This window comes from Sceloporus occidentalis, unplaced genomic scaffold, assembly GCF_023333645.1.
Source record: "Sceloporus occidentalis isolate IW3139 unplaced genomic scaffold, rSceOcc1.0.p SCAF_114, whole genome shotgun sequence".
NCBI classification, from domain to species: domain Eukaryota; kingdom Metazoa; phylum Chordata; class Lepidosauria; order Squamata; family Phrynosomatidae; genus Sceloporus; species Sceloporus occidentalis.
This window is the reverse complement of record NW_028317094.1, coordinates 1,028,239-1,042,683: the sequence shown is the minus strand read 5'-3', so window position 1 is coordinate 1,042,683 and position 14,445 is coordinate 1,028,239. Positions and strand designations below refer to the sequence as shown.

The 14,445-nt window shown below is 43.6% G+C and overlaps 1 protein-coding gene across 1 annotated transcript; it reads left to right on the top strand.

Annotated features, from left to right (window-relative positions):
* The first annotated feature begins 7,005 nt into the window (after window positions 1-7,005).
* Window positions 7,006-12,891, top strand: LOC149282449 (uncharacterized). Its single transcript, XM_089498202.1, has 3 exons — window positions 7,006-7,024; window positions 7,877-7,997; window positions 11,261-12,891. Exons 2-3 carry the CDS (start codon window positions 7,964-7,966, stop codon window positions 12,496-12,498), a joined length of 1,272 nt encoding a protein of 423 aa, XP_089354328.1. The 5' UTR covers window positions 7,006-7,024; window positions 7,877-7,963; the 3' UTR covers window positions 12,499-12,891.
* The last annotated feature ends 1,554 nt before the right edge of the window (window positions 12,892-14,445 follow it).

Sequence of the window (14,445 nt, the reverse complement as noted above, 5' to 3'; positions counted from 1 at the left end):
GGGTTGCAGCTGGAGACTGGTTCTCAAGGAGGAGTGAAGCTGGCTTGGGAACACCGCTCTTCAAGGTGAGGCTGTCTGGGAGAAGGGAAGGGAAGTATAGACAACCTTGGTATCTATGCAACCTCCGCTTGTGTTGCTTTAGCTTGGGAATTGGGGGCTGGCTTAGGGAGGGGTTGAGCAAGTTCCTTTGGACTTCAGACTTTGCAAAAAGGTGTTAATGGATGTTTCTGCCTGGATTCATCAATAAAGCTTCTTTAGTTTCAAATGGGTTTTATTTTTTGAGCACAGGACTGACTCCAGATCTCACATTGCAACTTCAGGCTGATGCCCTTTGCCTGAGAGATAGAGACTGTCCATTGTGACCTCAGTCTGATGCTCCTTGCCTGAAGCATTGAGACGGGATTATTGTGATCTCACCCTGAGGTTCCTTGCCTGAAAGACTTAGAGGAGACTATTATGACTCCAGGCTGGTGCTCTTTCCCGAAGCATTGAGACTGTCCAAATTGTGATCTCAGGCTGATGCTCCTTGCATGAAGGATTGAGACAGGACTATTGTGACTTCGCAAAGATGCTTCTTTCCTGAAGCATTGAGACTGGCCCACTGTGAGTTCAGTCTGATGCTGTTGCCTGAAAGATGGAGACGGGACTATTGTGACTTAAGGTTGGTGCCTCTTACCTGCAGGAATGAGATGGGACTATTATCATTTGAGACTGGTGCTTCATACCTGGAGCATTGATACTGGCCCATTACGACCTCAGGCTGACGCTCACTGCCTGAGAGATTGAGACTGGCGCAGTGTGACTTAAGTCTGATGCTCCTTGCCTGAACAATAGAGACTATCATATTGTGACCTCAGGCTGATGCTCCTTTACTGATTGATTGAGACCAAACTATTGTTAGTTCAGGAAGATGTTCTTTCCTGAAGGATCGAGACTGTCCCATTGTGATCTCAGGCTAATGCTCCTTGCCTGAAGCATTGAGACTGTGCATTCAAGCTGATGCTCCTGGGTTGAAGGATTTAGACTATCCCATTGTGACTTCAGGCTGATGCTTCTTTCCCGAAAGACTGGGGATGGCTCATTGTGACCTCAGGCTGATTCTTGTTGCCTGAGAGGTTGTGACTTCAGGCTGCTCCTTCCTTACCTGAACACATGAGACTGGCCCATTGCTATCTCAGACTGATGCTCCTTTTCTGAAGGACTGACACTAACTCATTGTGACTTTGGGCTGATGCTCCTTCCCTGAAGGATTAAGATGGGCTTATAGACTACAGGCAGGTGTTCCTTACCTGAAGGATTGAGCCTGGCACAAAGCGACCAAAGGGTTATGATCCTTGTCTGAAGCATTGAGGCTGTCCCATTGAGATCTCAGCCTGAGGCACCTTTCCTGAAAGATTGTGACAGGACTATTATGAGTTCAGACTGATGCTCCTTGCCTGAAGGATTGAGACTGGCCCATTGAGATCCATACCTGAAGCATTAAGATTGTCCCATTGTGATCTCAAAGCCATCCAGTCCAACCTCCTTCTGCCATGAAGAAAATCTCAATCAAAGCATATATGACAGATGGCCATCCAGACTCTGTTTAAAGGCCTCCAGAGAAGGAGACTCCATCATTCTCCACTGAGGGAATGTGTTCCACTGTCAAACAGCCCTTTCTGTCAAGAAGTTCCTCCTATTGTTAAGGTGGAATCTCTTTTCCTTTGGCATGCATCCATTGTTCTGGGTTCTAGTCTCTGGAGCAGCAGAAAACAAGCTTGCTCCCTCCTCAGTATGACATCCCTTCAAATATTTAAACAGGGCTTTCATATCACCTCTTAACCTTCTCTTTTCCAGGCTAAACATCCCCAGCTCCCTAAGTCTCTCCATTGTGTTGGCTCTCCTCTGGACATACTCCAAACTTGTGAATGTTGATCCTGTCCTCTGTGGTATTAGCTACTCCTCCTAGTTTGGCGTCATCTGTACATTTGATAAACATGCCCTCTATTAAAGCAGGGCTGCACAAGTTGCGGCCCAAGAAAGGATGAAAAGCGAACGACTCGACAGAATGGAAATACAGAGTAATCATATTAATTCCCCAATAACCAAACAAGAGGTAGAAAGAGTAATGCAAGATTTAAAAGGATTTAAATCTCCTGGCCCAGATGGATTCACATCCATATTTTATAAAACCTTTAAAAATGAACCGAGTGAGGATATGACTAAAAATTACAATGAAATATTTGATAATAAAATAATCCCAGAAACATGGAACCTATCTGTAATTATATTAATATTTAAACCCAATAAAGATCCAGCCAATTCCGAATCTTATCATCCGATCACATTAAGCAATCAAGATTATAAAATATTAATGAAAATCCTAGCCAATAGATTAAAAAGAATATTTACCAACTTTAATTAAAGAAGAACAATATGGATTTGAGGAAGGCAGATATATTTATGAAGCGATAAGGAATATATTTAATATACTACATCATGCCAAACAATACAAAAACAAATTAGCTTTGATAAAACTAGACGTTTACAAAGCATTCGATTCAATAAATCATGAATATCTATATAAAATCTGTAGGGATTTTGGATTAGGGAAAAGGTTTAGTGAAACCATCAAAGAAATACATAATGATACAGAAGCACAAATTATTATAAATGGAGAGAAATCAAGAAAATCTAAAATGAAAGTGGAGTAAGTCAAGGTTGCCCTCTTTCCCCTTTATTACTTATATTAGCAATGGAAGCGTTTGCAAATATGATTCGGGATCAGAAGAGATAAAGGGACATGAAATAGATAAAGAAGAGATGAAGTTGAATTCATTTGCAGATGATGATCCTCTGATAATGACACAGAAACTGAATGAAGCTGTAAGCAAGTTATTGGAAATATTTCAGACATTTGAAAACGTTTCTGGGCTTAACTTTAATATGGATAAATCAGAGATAATGTTTATGAATACGAATTGGCCGGAAGAAAAAGAAACCCAAAAGGATTGAAATTGGGGAATAAAAATATGAGATACTGTATTTAGGTGTAAATTTACCAATTAAGTTAGATAATATTGTACAAGGTAAATATAATCAATTAAGGGGGAAATTAATAATCAGATTTCTAAATGGACAAGAAAAAATGGGAAAATGTTAACAAAAATTAGAGTGTTTAAAACGATGGTATTACCAAAGATTTTATATTTATTTCAAACGATCCCAGAAATAATTCCTAGTAAAGTTTTAAAGAAAAGGGAAAGGTCAATATTAAAATGGATATCAGGGAACAAAAAAGCCAGGTTATCTAAGGCATTATTATATGAGCATCAAAGTAATGGAGGATGGGGAGCTCCATCCCTGGAATGATATTTTGAGGCGGTTCAATGGCTAAGAATGATAGAGGCAGAATATAACCATAATATAAAGTGGGTTGAATTAGAAAGACAGAGCAATCAAATGGAAAATGTCTCTGTCTTTCAGGGGAAAATATGGGGGAGATATGAATTTTAAACATGAGGAGACTCTGAGGGACTGCCATTGGCTGGAATCCCTGTACCTCCCACCATCCCTGGCTATCTTGTGTTCTGGCATCCATTTTGTGTTCCAGTGGCCATTTTGTTCCAGAACCTTCTCTGAGCTTCAGTTGAACAAAGGCTTCTCTTTCTCTCCTGAGGCTCCAGAGAGAGAAGGAGGCCAGGCTCCTTGGGCCAAAAGGAAGGAAGTGTGTCCCTTTGTGTCTCTTTTCTGAGTGTGTTTTCTTATTACACAGCTCTGCTCCTTCTGGGGAACATGGCTTTTAAAGGGATCAGAAATGGGGAGGATAGTTTTAATACAAGCCTTATTATTATTATCCACAAATATTGGGCTTTGAGTACTATCCCTGTTTTTAATAACTGTTTCAATAACTGTCCAATAATTTAATGGTATTTTATTTTGGATGGGAGTGTTAGGGTCAGGGTTTGGAATATCCTGAAACATGTTTTTATTGTCTTGTATGGATATTTTTATTGTAAGCTGCTAAAAGGTGGCCATTTTGGGGAAGCAATTATCTTCTGCTTAACTCCCACAACAGCCTTGTAAGGTAGGCTTCATAGGCTCCTAGGGCTGGAAGGGAGCCCCAAGGGCCAAACAGTCAGCCCCATTCTGCCCTCCAAGTCCCCCGAAGAGATGGCCATCCAGACAGAGACTCCTCCAATGCGCTTTGAGGCAGCATCTCCCATAGATTTGCTAAGAGGTTATAGGGCTCACAGTCCCATGGGAACCGGTCCTTATCCCCCACTTTGGGAAAGGAGACCCCTCAGCCCCCTGGACTATTTACTACCAGGAGTTACTATGGCTGGGACTCAGAGGAGTTTCCTAGGCATTGTCACCTTCTGCCCTCCATGGCCATTGGCACTGACCTTTCCCCATTGCCTTCCCTCCCTCAGCCCTTGGACCTCCTCCTCCTTCGCACTCAGAGCAACCCTTCTCTACGGCTGAGGAGACGGACTCTGACCCAGGGAAGCTCCGGCCATAAAGGACTGAAGGAGAGGCCTTTCTGGGGCTGCAGGAATCAGGGTCTTTGTACTGATGGTAGGCCTTTATTCCTGGAGCTGGAAGAGGACCTTTGTTTGAATGTTTCAGTCCAGGATTGTGTGGAAGGGCTGCAGCTGAGAGACTGAGCCCATGCTTTGGAGGAATAAAGTCCCAAATGCAATCTCTAGCAGAACTGTCTTCCCAGAATGTGGAAGTGAGATTTCCAGGCCCCAGACACACAGTGCGCCAGTGAGTCCTTTGTGTGAGGAATGTGTGTTTACGTGTTGTTTACTAGAGCTTTGTGAGATATTTGTTTCACTGGGTTTACAAAATGAATTTACATACATCTTCACATCCCCAAAATGAGCATAATCCACGATGCAATATTCTCTCATAAACCTATACAGAAGAAGCAATGGAAATCCAGAACAAATTTAGATATCTAAAACAAAGGAATTTTGAACAAGCTAACAAGCCATGAAAATGGCTTGACAATAAAATAATGAACTTAAAAGAATGAAACAACATTACGGAAATAAAAAAAGATTCAACATTAACATCTCGCCATAATAAAATTAAGAAGACCTTCTAAGAATTCAATGCTAAATTGTATAAAGGATCTCAAACATCTAGAGCCAAAATAGAGGAGTTTTTGAAAATTAGTCGATTTAATGTGGGAAAGAAAGTTAAATATCTAGGAATAAATGTAACAAATAAAACCCAGATCTATTTCACAATAACTATGAGACACACGGAAGGAAATCAGAAAAGACCTAGAAAAATGGGGGAAATTACACTTATCGCTATTAGGAAAAATATCACTGATCCAAATGAGTTTCCTTCCTGAAATACTGTTTCTGTTCCAAGCGATACCCATCATCCAGAATGAAAGACCATTGAATCTATGGCAAAAGGAAATCTCAAAATTTATTTGTAATAAAAAAGAGCCAGGATAAAAACGAAAATACTTTGTGATGACAAAAGTAGAAGAGGACTTTATTTTGCTGCTTGTTGCTTAGTTTGGACTAGAGAATGGTTTATGTCAGAGAATGAACAGTTGTTATGTCTGGAGGGTGAATATTTAAGATTTGGGTGTCATGGATACCTAATTTACGGTAAAGAGAAAGTTCATAAAGAAAGCACAAATCATTTTGTAAGAAAAGCTCTATTGAAGATCTGGGGAAAACAAGTGTAGAATATGTCCCAAAATACCTTTATGGTGTTTGCCGCATGAGGCTCTTTTCGGGAGGAAAAGTATCCAGAAAACTAAATGGTTAAGATACAAGGATGTACTGAAAGAATCGCAAGGAAAACTAGAGATCAAAACACAAGAAGAACCTAAAGAATTTGGCCTAGATTGTCACTGATATCTTTATCGTCAAATGAGGGAGAGGTATTAAATAGATGTGAAATTAGAAGGAATACAAAATGAAACATGGGAATTGTGGAAGCCATGCTCCATGTTCATTCCATGCCTGATGAGAGTGTTGGGTGCGAGGCATTGGAGAAGCCTCCAGCTGTGTTTCTCTAGCCAGAAGCCAAAGGAAGGCATTCTCCTCTGAGGGCCACTGGGGAGGTCAGGAGGTTTCAGCAGATGATGCGCTCATTTCACATCTAGCTACAGGGACATAGCCAGGGTCCTCTCCAATTCCCCATCCCCTGACCCCCTCCACTCTCACAAGGCATGGAGTGTCAGGACCATGGTGAACAGGTCTGAGGAAATGACATGCATGTGGCCACTAGGTGGAGCTGTTGTGGAAGTCATTGACAGCTCTAGTGGCAGTTAGATGTCTCAGCATTTAAACAGTCATCATTGGAATGTTTATGCAACTGTCAACTGTCATTCTCAACTGTCACTGAGGAAGAGTCAGACAGTGTGTGCCTCAGAGTGGGTTGTTACTGGTGTGGATGGTGGATGGTGTTGATGTATATAGTGTTGTACACAGTGGAACCTCTTATAGGAATAAAAGCCTCATCGGAGAGAAGATTACAGTGTCTCTTTGCTCATTGAGAAAGCGACAGGTGTTTCTTCAGTTCACAATCTACTGACTACAGTCAAGGTGGAGAATCTGGTGCCATACATTAACATGTTGCCTCACGTGCTGCGCAACATAGCAATGTCAAAAGCATTTTAACATGGAATATCTGTTGTGTAGGGGAGCTGCAGTGAATCTATGCTAGGTCCAGGGGGCTTTGGTGAAGAGGGAGGAAGGGGATACCCATCTCTGCATTGGCCCAAAGGAGGCATATGTCACCTGCGTATCTCACTAGCAGCATGCTGTTCTCTGTGTCTTTGAGTGATGCAGGATTTTTTGACAAACAAAGCCTAACCCTAGTCTCTTTTCTCAGGAACTTCATATCGGTCTCCTTGTACACAGCTTTGGGGCATATTTTGCTGGAAGAGACCCAACTGCAGGGCCACCAGGACACCCTCCCCCTTACCCACCTAATGGCTAACACAGAGGCCAAGCAGAGGAAGTTGGGCTCCTAGAGACCGAGGCGGTTGAAGTACAACAACTCTTTGGTGAGTTGCCATCCTTACTATTAGTTTCATTTGTTTCATTGTTGGGCCAGCTCATGAAAGCAAGTGGAGAACATATTGTCCCAGTTTGGCAGAGAAAGTTCAGGTTAATCCTCTGTCACCCTACTTTTTCAGATGCTTTCAAAAATATCCCGTTTTCTCTCTCCTCCAGCCACTTTCCTCCTTCTCCTCAACTCATTTCAGTTGCTGCAAAATGACTTCCAAGGAGTTTGCACCCCATCAACTCAAAAGGGGGGAGAGGAGAGGAGATAAGTTGCCAGGGTCTTCCCTTGCCAGGAGGCTGAGGCAAAAGCAAACTGCTGTGCCCTTCATAGCTTGTGTGATCTTCCCAATAAACAACTTTGGCCATCCTCACCACCTTCTGGTGTTGCTTGTCCACATGTGCCTTGCTTTTTCTGTCTGTGAAATGTTGGGGATATGGGAGACCATCTCTGGATCTAAACTGAGGATGGGCCCAGTGGCCCTCAAGTCCAGAGTGCTCCCCAGAACTGTTTTTTAAAATGACATTTGCCTCCGAAATTTGGCAAGAAATGGCTAAATGCACCATAATTCTTTTGTGGCTAAATATAATGTATGTGTTTGGATAGTCAGTATCCTAATCCATCCTCAATAGCTGAACCATGGCCTAAATTATATTTTTTATTATATTGTAGATTATATTGAAAGGATTCAGGAGAAACATCTCAAAGGCAGTAGCTTTTTTCTGGCTGATGGCATTTAAAGTTTATTTCCTGGACTGAATTCTGAAGCGATCAAATAATATTTGGATGCACCATGTTCTTTCCTCCCCTTTTGCTTAGTCACTCTCTGGATGAGGGCTATTTTCTATTTCAGGTGACCTTTGCAGATGTGGCAGTATATTTCTCTGAAGAAGAATGGAATCTGTTGACAAAGAAACAGAAACTTTTGTACAATTCTGTAATGATGGACAATTATGAGAATGTGGCTTTTGTAGGTAAGGAACCTGAACCCATTGCTCTTTCTATAAAGACTGAGGGCCCTTTCATACTATATTATCATGTCGCTATGGTTCCACTAGAATTATAGTATCATAGAATAGGAATAGACCAAAGGGCCATCCAGTTGAATCTCCTTCTGCCCTGCAGGAATACACATTCAAATCACCCCCAAGAGATGGCCATCCAGCCTCTTGAAAGACCTCCAAAAAAGAGGACTCCACCAAACTCTAAGGGAGTATATTCCACTGTCAAAGAGCTCTTACTGTCACAAAGTTCCTGCTAATGTTTAGGTGGAACCTCTTTCCCTGTGGCTTGCATCCATTGTGGTGTCTCCCTTTCTCTGTAGCAGCAGAGAGCAAGCCTTTTCCTTGCGCAAAATGACACCCTTTCAAATATTGAACAATGGCTATCATATCCACTCTTTATCTTCTTTTACCCAGGCTAAACATAACCAGCTCTCTAAGCTGTTCCTCATAGAGCCTGATGTTTTCCAGACCCTTCACCACTTCGGTTGCCCTCCTTTGGACATGCTCCAATTTGTCAACGTCCTTTTTGAATTGTGGGGCCCAGAACTGGACACAGGATGATTCCAAGTGAGGCCTGACCAAAGCAGAATAGAGTGGCACTATTACTTCTCTTGATCTAGAAACTGTTCTTGTAATGATGCACCCTAGAATCACATGGGCCGTTGTAGCTGCTGCATCACACTGTTGGCCCATGTTCAACTTGTGGTCTCCTTGGAATCCTAGAGCCCTTTAAAGCATAGTTTAATTGTGATCGCAACATGCTGTAGAATATCTGAATTTGTAGTTCAGTGAGGCACTATTGCTCTCCAGTTTCTAAGGATTCTAAATACTCCATCCTAAACTTCCTATTCTAGGATTTTGTGGGGAAAAGCCAAAGAGATTAATGCTTTTCACACCCAAATTGTACTCAGCACATCCCTGGGCAAGTTTCCTACTTTTTTTGGCGCCTCTTCCATCTTTTTAAAGCTCTGGAGAGTCTTCTTGGGGGAAAGACCTCTCTTGGGCCTGCAGTGGCTCAGAGAGAGCTCAACAGTGGTAAAATGGCCTCCACTTCCCCAAAGGGATGCTGTGGGATGCTGAGGGGCAAAATATTATTTCATTCTGACCCCCCTCCCCCCCAGCAATACAATGTGGGATTGCCCCTGAGATCTCCTCCAAACCCCATCAGTAGTCCATGCCTGTCTTATAGATGTTTTAAGGCTGTTTTAAGACTGCTCCCTGGCACTTCACCCTCACCAAAATTGGAGTCCAGGTCCCAGCTCCTTTGCTCTGCCTTTGCCAATGAGTTATTTGTATATTGATTATCCTGCCTTTCTCAAGAAATGGGCCTCAAAGTGTCCCTTTTATGCATCACACTCTGTGCGTATATGTCTGTGATAAAGAGACAGACGGAAAGTGAAAAAGTGAAAGGCATGGAAGAGATGCTGAAAATGAGATGCTGATGAGCAAGAAAGAAGGTTAGAGAGCAGAGGGAGAAAGTGAAGGGGATCAGGCCTCTGGGAGCCAGGAGGGGAAGGCAGGAGCCAAGCCAGGATCACCTAGCTCTGTGCAGAGAGGAAGGGACTTCTGGGAAGGGCCAGGAGAGGGGCCTTGGGGATTGGGAGGCAGTTCTGACAGATTTTCAGAACTGGTTTCAGTGAACTAATGAGAACCGGCTCAGGTCCTTGTTTTCAGACATATTAAGTGGTTTTATTTAGCAATTATGAGTAATATTTAGGAAGGAAGGAAAGGAGGACACAATTAGAGAAAAAGCACTTTTATTTTCCAACTTGAGCTTGCTTAGCTGCCTTTTTGGTTCCAGGAGCCCTTTGTTACCCAAAATGCTGGAGTCTGGGGAGGACACTTGCAAGTGCTATGCTTGGTGGGGGGGGGGGGGGGGGGGGGTTGGTACTTAGCTCAAAGAAGAGACATAATTTTCGTCAGGCAACAGTGACCTCGGAGGTCAGCCCAACTATACCAGGCATGCAATCTCACATAACTCCAGAGGTATTTCAAATGGGTTTTTATGTTTTATTTAGGGAAAAAGCAAAATACATGCACTCACACGGCGCGCGCGCGCGCACACACACACACACACAAGCATTCATTCATACACACAAGAGGTAAGTAAAAAAGGTGGGATTGGTGAATAATGTAAAGCTATACTAATGGTAATACATTTCCTAGAATGTTCTTGATTCCAATTGCTGAGGGTCCTGCAAGGGAACAGAAAGTGGTTTTGTTGAGTATATTGAGGCGCTTAGCCATGTAAACCAACAGAGTTTCTCTCTGCAACGGGACTGACACCAAAGAACAATAACTATCGGGGCGGACATTTATACTGAAATTGTTGCTTATGGACAGAGACTGAGTGTTCAAAATGGTTTAAATCGCTTTAGTATGTTTCCTGGGTGGGGAAATAATTGTCTGAATCCAAACTGAATGCAACGGATGTTTGATGCAAATACCTCAGACAAAAGGGATTAGCACACCGGCTCTCAGGTCCTTCTTAGCTCTGAATTCCAGTCCTGTTCATAAGCCAATGTACAGCGCAATCTGAAAGCAACACTTCCAGATGCAGCTCAACAAAAACATAGCAGAGTATGGAAACAAATATCCAGATTTAGGTTTTGGCAATGCACTGATTACTGTCCACACTTAAAAGTAACTCACAGACACAGTTGATTTCACCCAAGTCCTTGGAGGTTCTCTATCCTGAGTTGCAAAATAATACAAATCTTTGCAAGCTCTCTGACTTCCATCAACTTCACAATCTCTTGTACACACAACTCCAATCCAGTCTACACCAATCTGCAGATGAGCTGTATAGTGTATTGGTTGTGAGTCATCTGGGGCAAAAGAGCATGAAGTGACCTCTGCAGTTAGATTGCATCATGCTTTGGGCTCTGACTCAGGAAACTATGGCAGTCTCATAGGAAATGATGCCACTTGTCAATCAAAATATTTTAAATCATGTTTAATGGAATATTTTTTCAACAGTCCTTTGACTATCTGCTTCGACCAATTCCCTTAAGGGAGTTCTACTACAATCTCTTCTTTGCTCCTGTCAGTAGGGATACAATTGTTCCATGGATTTCGGGACATCTGCAATAGTGTCATGCTCGGGTCACTCTCACAAACTTAATTAATTTAATATCAAATAGGGAGGGTTCAGAAAGGGTTAAAAATTGGGGTAGCACCCTCCTCTCTTAATTCTGATATTCATTCTTGACTGTGATTGTCCTTCTTTACAGAAGAACTTGTGAGTCATGAGAGAGTCCACACAGGAGAGAAACCATACAAATGCCAGCATTGTAAGAAAGGTTTTTCTTCAAAGTCACACCTAGTGATACATCAGAGAGTCCACACAGGAGAGAAGCCATACAAATGCCAGCATTGTGGGAAATGTTTTTCTCGGCAGCCACACCTAGTGAAACATCAGAGAGTCCACACAGTAGAGAAGCCATACAAATGCCAGCATTGTGGGAAATGTTTTTCTCGGCAGCCACACCTAGTGACACATCAGAGAGTCCACACAGGAGAGAAGCCATACAAATGCCAGCATTGTGGGAAATGTTTTTCTCGGCAGCCACACCTAGTGATACATCAGAGAGTCCACACAGGAGAGAAGCCATACAAATGCCAGCGTTGTGAGAAATGTTTTTCGTCAAAGTCAAATCTAGTGATACATCAGAGAGTCCACACAGGACAGAAGCCATACAAATGCCAGCATTGTGGGAAATGTTTTTCTCGGCAGCCACACCTAGTGACACATCAGAGAGTCCACACAGGAGAGAAGCCATACAAATGCCAGCATTGTGGGAAAGTTTTTTCTCGGAAGTCACACCTAGTGACACATGAGAGAGTCCACACAGGAGAGAAGCCATACAAATGCCAGCATTGTGGGAAATGTTTTTCTCGGCAGCCACACCTAGTGACACATCAGAGAGTCCACACAGGAGAGAAGCCATACAAATGCCAGCATTGTGGGAAATGTTTTTCTCGGCAGCCACACCTAGTGAAACATCAGAGAGTCCACACAGGAGAGAAGCCATACAAATGCCAGCATTGTGGGAAATGTTTTTCTCGGCAGCCACACCTAGTGAAACATCAGAGAGTCCACACAGGAGAGAAGCCATACAAATGCCAGCGTTGTGGGAAATGTTTTTCTGAGAAGTCAAGCCTAGTTAAACATCAAAGAGTCCACACAGGAGAGAAGCCATACAAATGCCAGCGTTGTGAGAAATGTTTTTCGTTAAAGTCAAATCTAGTCAAACATCAGAGAGTCCACACAGGAGAGAAGCCATACAAATGCCAGCATTGTGGGAAAAGGTATGCCTACAAATCAGTCCTTGTCATGCATCAGAGAATCCACACAGGAGCAAAGCCATACAAATGCCAGCGTTGTGGGAAATGTTTTTCTGAGAAGTCACACCTAGTGAGACATCAGAGAGTCCACACAGGAGAGAAGCCACTCCAATCTCAGCAGTAAACTAACATTGTTTTTGTCAATAAGAAATACAAAAAGGATGTTTTCAATCCAATAATGCAAAGAAATGCCCTTGTGATTTTGTGTGTTACGTTTGTCTGTCTATATGTCTGTTTCTGTTTTAAAGTTATAGTTTGTTAAGTTTAATTGCTATTAGTATAGATAATTGCTTCAGGTTATAAACTTGGCTGGGGATTATGGGTCATGGCGTAGGTCAGCTAGATGGGGGTGCTGGGATTTTTTTTTACAACTGGCTAGAATAGTTATGGGAATGATAGCTTTTGGAAAGTTTGGGATGTTGTCTGAAGAAAGGTGGGGGCAGGTATTAACAGAAAGGGGTCTAATTGCTGGGAATGGCAAAGGGGGCCTTGTTCCCTTTGGGGCATAGACTGTGCGACTGTGGAGGTGGGGGCTAGGTTTGGTAGAAGGTGGAGGTTTAGGTGTTGGGGTTTCAATGTATTCTTTGTCTTGGGGAGGACAGTTCTGGTTTAAACACTGAATTTCTGATTATGTGTTCTCAATAAACTTATTTGTTTCAGTGTGTTGGACTCTTTGATGCACAGAAGTTCTGAATTTACACAAAATACACTTTATTCTCTCATCAGTCCTCATCTTCATTCCCAGCCATAAGCAGAAATGAGGCAAACACACACAAACACATACCAAACAGACAGATAGAGCTCTATGTACAAAGCAGAGCCTTCCTTCCTTCCCTTTCCCTCCTGAGTCCAGCTCCTCCTTGGGCTCCATTCTGGCATCCTCCAAGTCTCCTCAAAGGAAGGAAGGAAGGAAAGAAGGGTGCACTCCTTCCCTTTCCGCAAAGGCTGTCAACAGAATAAGCCTCAGCAGCAGCAGCAAGGCCCTGGTGATCCCTGCACATGCTCAGGAGGGGCCTTTGCGGCATGTGCACATGCTCAGTCTCAGGCCCTGAAGCCATTGCTGCCCTCACAGTCTGTTCAGAGGGAGGGATGGAAATGGAGGAGAGAAATGTATGAGAAAAGGGGGCAGGGGGCACTTGAGGAGAGCCATGGCCATGGGGGGAGGGGGCAGGGTCCTTTAGATGTAAAAAGGGCTTTGAGGAGCCCCTCCCTCCTGGAAAGTGGGGCAGAGGAGAGACCCTCCCTCCCTTCCTCCTCATTTGGGGGGAGATAAGGGCTGGGCCCCCCTCTTTGGTCTTCCAATGGGGGCACCCTCTTCATCTCTGGGAAGAGGGGAGGCTCCCAGTCAAAAGACTTTTGTGACAAATAAAAAGCATCAGATAGCATAGGCTTCAATAGCATTGGAAACAACAGCTTTCTGGGGGGAAGGGGTTTTCCCTGGGGGAAGGGGGCTCTGTCTGTGGGGGAGAGAAGAGCCCAGATTTAGGCCAAAGCCAAGAACAGGCAGAAAGAGGGAGCTCAAAGCCCCTTCTGGGGAGAGGGATACCCCCCTGGCAACTAGGCTTAGAGGCCCACAGGATCTGAATTAGTCCCCCCCCCCCACACACACACACATCCTTTAGTTACCCTTCACAACAACCCTGCAAAGCTCAGTGATCCTCCTCTGGGAACAAGCAGAAAGGACATGGAAACCATTGTTAGTTCTTTGCCTGAAAGTCCCCTTCCTTGAAGGGATGGAGGTTAAAGGAAGGAAAGAAGGAAAGTGCCAAGGGAAGAGATGGCATAAAGGGGCTGCTGAAAGACAGGGGCCATTTGGATAGGAATCCCTGAGCAGCCATTTTGGGAAAGAGGGCTCTGCCTCTGGACAGAGAGACGGAGAATGTGCTCATTTGGGGAAATGTTAGGGTCCCTCTATTGGGCCACATTCTCCTCTGCCCTGGAGCCTTCTTTTGAAGCCCCATAGACAGGGAAGATCTAGACCATGCCCTCCCCAGGAAAGGAAGCCCCCTCCCTTTGGAGGCCCCATAGACGGAGGGAAGATAAGAAGATGATAAAGAGGGGAAATCCCCTG

Excerpts from the sequence above, each read along its gene's own strand:
- LOC149282449 (XM_089498202.1), top strand. The coding sequence starts at position 7,964 with ATGATGGACAATTATGAGAATGTGGCTTTTGTAG. Across the intron at positions 7,998-11,260 it reads TGAGAATGTGGCTTTTGTAG|AAGAACTTGTGAGTCATGAG; the intron begins GTAAGGAACCTG and ends CCTTCTTTACAG.